At 51.4% G+C, this 6,841-nt stretch overlaps 1 protein-coding gene across 1 annotated transcript; it reads left to right on the forward strand.

Annotated features, from left to right (window-relative positions):
* The first annotated feature begins 2,320 nt into the window (after positions 1–2,320).
* LOC119363929 (auxin transporter-like protein 3) lies at positions 2,321–6,601 on the forward strand. Its single transcript, XM_037629306.1, has 4 exons — positions 2,321–2,804; positions 2,924–3,318; positions 4,441–4,906; positions 5,918–6,601. The coding sequence occupies exons 1-4, from the start codon at positions 2,445–2,447 to the stop codon at positions 6,272–6,274; spliced, it is 1,578 nt and encodes a 525-aa protein (XP_037485203.1). The 5' UTR covers positions 2,321–2,444; the 3' UTR covers positions 6,275–6,601.
* Positions 6,602–6,841: the final 240 nt, after the last annotated feature.

Consider the following 6,841-nt stretch of genomic DNA (forward strand, 5'->3'; position numbering starts at 1 on the left):
AGGCAGGGGAATATGGTGAGGAGCCAGCGAGACCACTGTCAAGCGGGACACATGTCGCAAGGGAGAAGCGGTGAACAAAAGCCAAGAAACGAGTAAGTGGAATTCTATTATTTCCCTTTTAAAATTGGTACTACCGATGTGTATAAAATTGCACCCATAACCTGCCCATACGGGTACGGTATCTGCGGGTACCCGTACCCATGAGTGAAATTGTCATCCTTAATGATGACCAGGCGGGTATGGCGACTCTGCTATAGCTCCATAAAATTTGATGATTCCTGATAAGATGGCGACTCTGCAGGAATGCATACTTTCATCAAAATCAACATAATAACGATGACAACTCTGCTAGAGTTGCTCTTAGGCGAATGTAGCATGAAAGATTGATGTAGAGTATGCATTCAGTCACCATCATCTTTCATGTGTTTATTTTTGGACCGCAACTAGACTTTATTTCTCAAATAATAGACATGTCATTTACAAGCAGATGAGAAATAAAATCGGGAATCTCATCATCCCAAGAACTAGAGAGTCCAGTAGTAAAAGAGTTCTTTGCTAATCCATCTGCCACCTGATTGGCCTCTCTATAGCAATGTTTGAAGGAAATGAACGCAAAGTCCATCATAAGTTGTTTACATTCTATGATGATAGCTACCTCTGGGCCTAAGTAATCATCAAATTGGTTCACCGAGTCCACCGCGAAGGAACAATCTGATTCAACTTCTATATTGTTGCATCCAACGTGAGCTGCCAAGTACAGCCCGTTTCTGATAGCAGTTAGCCAGCTGAGTCAACTCCACTATGTTTCGAACAAACCAACTTTGCTGCCGCAATAAAATGACCCCGGTCATCACGAGCCACAACACCACAAGCACCTGAAAGTGTTTCATACTGAAAGGAAGCATCAACATTTATCTTCACTATCCCATGTCCTGGTTTTCTCCACATGTGATCATTCTTCCTTATTGGACCGTTGGGTATAGTTGATCTGAGGTAATTTGTCGTCAAAATCTTGATGGCTAGTGCAGTTTTTTCCGACGTTTGGACTTTGACTCCCTTTAATATCTGTCGGCGCTGCCACCATATATACCATGCTGCCACAACTGCAAGCTCCTTCGTTGGTACCTCCGCATCATTCCCCTGAAGCTTTGATAGAATTTCCATCGTAATAGACCCTGATCCGTCCTCGGCGACGGCTTCCCATATGACTTGTAAGAAGCCCGTTGCTCACAAATTTTCGTCACTTGTCGGCACTTAAATAAGCAGTGTTGAATGTCTTCCGCCCCGACTGAACAAACTGGACATTGAGCTTAGCATGGGATGTGTCGATTTGCTAATACACCAAAGCATGGAAGGGTGCCATGCAAAAATATCCATGCAAAATGTTTTATCTTCCCTGGTATTTCCAGCTTCCACATATCCTTCCAAGCTGAGTTAATATTTTTTGTACCTTGCCCATTATATCACACCCACGGTGCACCATGTTGATGTTCAAACTCCTTATGATAAGCCGATCGCACGGAAAATGTGCCTGATCCCAAGCCACGAAGTCTTCCGTCAAGTGATGGTTCAAAGGGATTTGTAATATCCTATGAACATCGACAGGAGAGAAAACATCACGAGTTAGATCCTCATCCCACTGGCCTGTGTACGGGTTTATTAACTCATCAACCTTTGAAAGCATTGTTGCACCCCTATTTGTGATTAGTTTCCCTGTGACACTTGATGGAATCCATGGATCATTGCCAGATATCGATTTGACCTCCACTTCCAACACACCAAATGCAACCCCGTTTAAAGGTCTGAATACCTGCAACAATACTCTACCAAGTATAAGAAGAGCCTTTTCTGTGTCCAGCTTTTAATATGTCACCATCTGGGTAATATTTTGCCCTCAGAACTTGCGCACACAAAGAGTCTAGGTTTTGGATTAGTCGCCAGCACTGTTTTACTAACATAGCAAGATTAAAACTGTGCAAGTCTCTAAAACCCAATCTCCCTTCCTTCTTCAGACCGCACAACCTCCACCACGCAAATCATCTTTCATGTGTTCCCCTGACATGAATGTCCCACACTCAGGTACCACTTTCCTCAGGATTTTTCAACAAATCACGCCCGCCTTTTGAGCCTTTTGTTTTCCTTTTATCAGAAAAATGCACATGTAGAGAGAGAAAAGTGAGGCCGTGTGGGGGCGGGAGCCGGCTTAGCTTTATTTTCTTTATGCCTGAGCGCTTGAGTGCTGCCTCCTCAGCGCCTCCGGCCGGCGGCCTCTGCATATATATACGACCTCTCCCCCCTCCCCTGCACACCCCAACCTATCACCAGTCACCACCATTATAAACCAACGGCCAGCTAGGTAGCTAAAGTGACCTCCTGTGAGCAAGAAAAGCTCGCCAAGATCAGTAGTGCTAAGCGAGTAGTGAGCCAAGCCAGAGCAACGAAGGATGGCGTCCGAGACGAGCGTCGCCGACGAGAAGGCGCCCGCTGGGCTGAGCCGCTACGAGGCGGACGCGGAGGACGGGCAGGAGGGCGGCGGCGACGGCAAGTCCCGGCTGTCCGGCCTGCTGTGGCACGGCGGGTCGGCGTACGACGCGTGGTTCAGCTGCGCGTCGAACCAGGTCGCGCAGGTCCTGCTCACGCTGCCCTACTCGTTCGCGCAGCTGGGCATGGTGAGCGGCATCCTGTTCCAGCTCTTCTACGGCCTCCTCGGCAGCTGGACCGCCTACCTCATCAGCATCCTCTACCTCGAGTACCGCACCCGCAAGGAGAAGGACAAGGTCGACTTCCGCAACCACGTCATCCAGGTACGCACGCGCCTCCCTCCTCCCTCTCTCCCTCCATTGCCGCTGCTGCATCCCATGATTCCAAGCTCTCTAAGCTAGCAGCAACCACCATTGTTGATCTGATCTTTGCATGCATGCAGTGGTTCGAGGTGCTGGACGGGCTGCTGGGCCGGCACTGGCGGAACGTGGGGCTGGCCTTCAACTGCACGTTCCTGCTGTTCGGGTCGGTGATCCAGCTCATCGGCTGCGCCAGCAACATCTACTACGTGAACGACCACCTGGACAAGCGGACGTGGACCTACATCTTCGGCGCCTGCTGCGCCACCACCGTCTTCATCCCCTCCTTCCACAACTACCGCGTCTGGTCCTTCCTCGGCCTCCTCATGACCACCTACACCGCCTGGTACATCGCCGTCGCCTCCCTCATGCACGGCCAGGCCGACGCCGTCAAGCACTCCGGCCCCACCACCATCATGCTCTACTTCACCGGCGCCACCAACATCCTCTACACCTTCGGGGGGCACGCTGTCACCGTGTAAGCCGACACGCCCCACCCCGCCCCATCGTCCCACTTGCTCACTTTTCACTTGCATGCCCTAATCTTTTTCCAAAGCTGATCATCTAGTTTATCCGTCGTATATATACAATGTTGTAACGGTCACTGGTCACGGAGCGTGCACGCTACTACTGCCCAGCTCGGGGTCACGTGCAACGGGAATGTCGTCTGACATGCGGGGCCGTCCTGTGTATAAGCAACGGGCGTCACCTGGGGACCACCTAGACCTAGACATGCACGCACGGTGCCCATATGCGTACATGCAGTATATCCCAAGAGCACACACGTGCTACCCACACATCAACCGAGCACAATGCTCGTGGATGCTGGAGCGGAACATATACGTTTCTGAATTTTCAACATAAACAAAGTTGAAACCTGAGCTAGCAGGATAATATATCTATCTACGATTTTCGTTACCCTCAAAAAAGAATTTAGGGTTCATATTTGTGGTACTACCAGCCAGCTTGTAGGTTTAGCACAAGATTATTCGTACTCCTACCAACAGTGTTCTTATGGTAGTACTACGTATAGCTTGTAGGTCTAGCACAAGATTATTCATTTCGTACAACTTTTTCGTACCAGCAGTGTTCACGTTGGAGTTTGGAACATCATCAGGCATCTGCAAAGAACCACACTGTTTCAGAGTAGTGCTGCAAAGTGCTGAATGCAAGACTGAGTACCGGTGCTTGCTACTGCAAAGTGCTGGAGCTTTGAGGCTTTGAAGCCTCCCTCCCTGCTTTTTTCACCACAGCTAGCGCAGCATGCATGCCCATTTGCATTTGCATCTCTTGCGCAGCAGTACTATTTTCCCTCGACAAAGAAAACACCATTGCATGCATGATAGTACATCAGCTAGGCGGGTCCACTTGCTGTGGCACAGCGAGCTGCCCCCGACACCTGGGCCCCGTCGCCATGTTCATGCTACCTTGTCACAGCAAAGCCCAACCACGTCCAAGTCCATCTCCATCTCGCTTTGTTCGTGTCGCGGTAGACTGTACATGCATCGCTAGCTAGTGAGGATAGCACGAATCTTACAACACGCGGGCAAGAATGTACGCCGTCTGATCCGTGTTTGTGTGTGTGTGTGTGTGTGTGCAGGGAGGTGATGCACGCGATGTGGCGGCCGCAGAAGTTCAAGGCCATCTACCTGCTGGCGACGCTGTACGTGCTCACCCTGACGCTGCCGTCGGCGTCGGCGGCGTACTGGGCGTTCGGCGACGAGCTGCTCACGCACTCCAACGCGCTCTCGCTGCTCCCGCGCGACGCCTGGCGCGACGCCGCCGTCATCCTCATGCTCATCCACCAGTTCATCACCTTCGGCTTCGCCTGCACCCCGCTCTACTTCGTGTGGGAGAAGCTCATCGGCCTCCACGACTGCCGCAGCCTCTGCAAGCGCGCCGCCGCCAGGCTCCCCGTCGTCATCCCCATCTGGTTCCTCGCCATCATCTTCCCCTTCTTCGGCCCCATCAACTCCGCCGTCGGCTCCCTCCTCGTCAGCTTCACCGTCTACATCATCCCCGCCATGGCGCACATGGTCACCTTCCGCTCACCACAGTCCCGCGAGGTTCGTCATATTATCCTTGCTTGCATCACTTTCTTTTTTCTAATAATCTAAACACTGTAGTACGAGATATTGATGGATTGATCTAGATGCCGGTGAGATTTATCGACATGCATGCATGGGTTTTTGTTTGTGCATGGCTACACACCTGGGCTCCATATGCTTACAGCTGCTCCCAGCACCAGCTAGCTAGCTAGTCGCCATTGCTGCAGATGATGTAGTACATGTCTGTGAATAGTGAATCTGCTTGCGCACAGTGTAAACTGTGAACACTAGGGGGAACATGACCTGTCACTCAGGTAAACTAGCCTCCTTCACAATTGCTGGCTCGTCGCTGTCAGATATGTCTATCGATCAGTTAACTGGTGACACAAAAACATTCCATAAAAAATACAGTAATACTTCAGTAGTTTGAGTAGTACTATTGTAGTATAATCCACTCCGTTGGAGTATACATTGTCTGCGTATCTGCTGCTCCTGCTGCAGCATGTTATGATGTCTCGCTGAATGCAAGACAAAACCGCAGCATGCAAGCATCCAGCTAGCTTAGCAGTGAAGTGATCGAGTGTCAGCCAATTCCTTTCAGCACCAGCGATGATAACTTCAAAAAAAGTACACCCACCACTCACCATCGTGCACAGTAGCGCAAAGTTGAGGGGAAAGTGCGGTGAAACGCGAGCGTGGTTTTGTATCATCTGCTGTCGGGGAGCCATTGGCATCGATCGATGGATGGAGCACGCAGCAGGCGCGCAGGCAGTCTGCGCATAATTCTGTCCGTCCGGACACTGATGCCGCCATGTCTAGAAAGCAACAAAAGCAGCAGCAGCAGTAGAGTAGAGTACTCCGCCACTTGAGCGCTTGGGGGCTTGGGGCTGTCAGCTCCACGCACCAGATGCCCCCTTCACCTGTGACATCATTATTACCGCCATTCTCACATTCCCATGCCGTTTTGTCATGGTAAATACAGTACTACTATGAATTTATGTTTCTCTGACGAGGGATGCAAAAATGCAGAACGCGGTGGAGCGGCCGCCGCGGTTCGCCGGAGGCTGGACGGGGGCGTACGTGATCAACTCGTTCGTGGTGGCGTGGGTGCTCGTCGTCGGCTTCGGCTTCGGCGGGTGGGCCAGCATCACCAACTTCGTGCAGCAGGTGTCCACCTTCGGCCTCTTCGCCAAGTGCTACCAGTGCCCGCCCCACCCGGCCCTCGCGTCGCCGTCGCCCATGGCCCCGAGCCCGTCCATGCCGTTCGGCTTCAACATGACCGGCATGTTCGCCCCGATGTCCGCCCCGTCTCCGGCTCCGGCCCCGGCCCCGATGCATCTCGGGTCGCTTCACCACCACCACCGGCACCACCGCCACGGTCTGTGATCGCAAGGAGGGACGACGCGCACGATGGATGATTCGATCGCCCGGAGCTCGATCTACGTAGTTTCTAGCTAGCTAGTTAATCAGCAGTGTTACCTCGATTAGCCCTAGTAAAATCTTTTCTGTTGTTGTGCCTCTCTTGTTCTCTTCTTGTGCTGGTGGCAAGGCTTGCTATTAGTCGGCAGCTAGTGCGAGGCTGCCCTCTGTGTGTGTATGTGTGTATGGAGCTGCTTTTCAGGCAGAAAGAAGAATGTAACCCCAAGGAGGGAGATGCTCCTGCTCCTGCTCCTGCAAGTTTTTCTCAATAATAAATTCACGCCTCTTGCTGCCTATCAAGGTCGATTTTAAAGTGCCGTTGTTCTTGGATGGATTTTTGCTGAATGAAAAAGTTATAGGGACGACAGTATCCGGCCGATCTTTGGACGCATACAACCATGTATGACATGGGTATGAGCAGCGCTCGTATAGCCGCTGGATCTAAGTGTCGTCTGAAAAAGTGAAAATCAGCCATCATAATGTGTGCGCAGAGCAGTTTCGAATGAAAAACACAAGCCATCATAATGTGTGCGC

Source organism: Triticum dicoccoides, chromosome 1A (genome assembly GCF_002162155.2).
Source record: "Triticum dicoccoides isolate Atlit2015 ecotype Zavitan chromosome 1A, WEW_v2.0, whole genome shotgun sequence".
In the NCBI taxonomy this organism is placed as follows: domain Eukaryota; kingdom Viridiplantae; phylum Streptophyta; class Magnoliopsida; order Poales; family Poaceae; genus Triticum; species Triticum dicoccoides.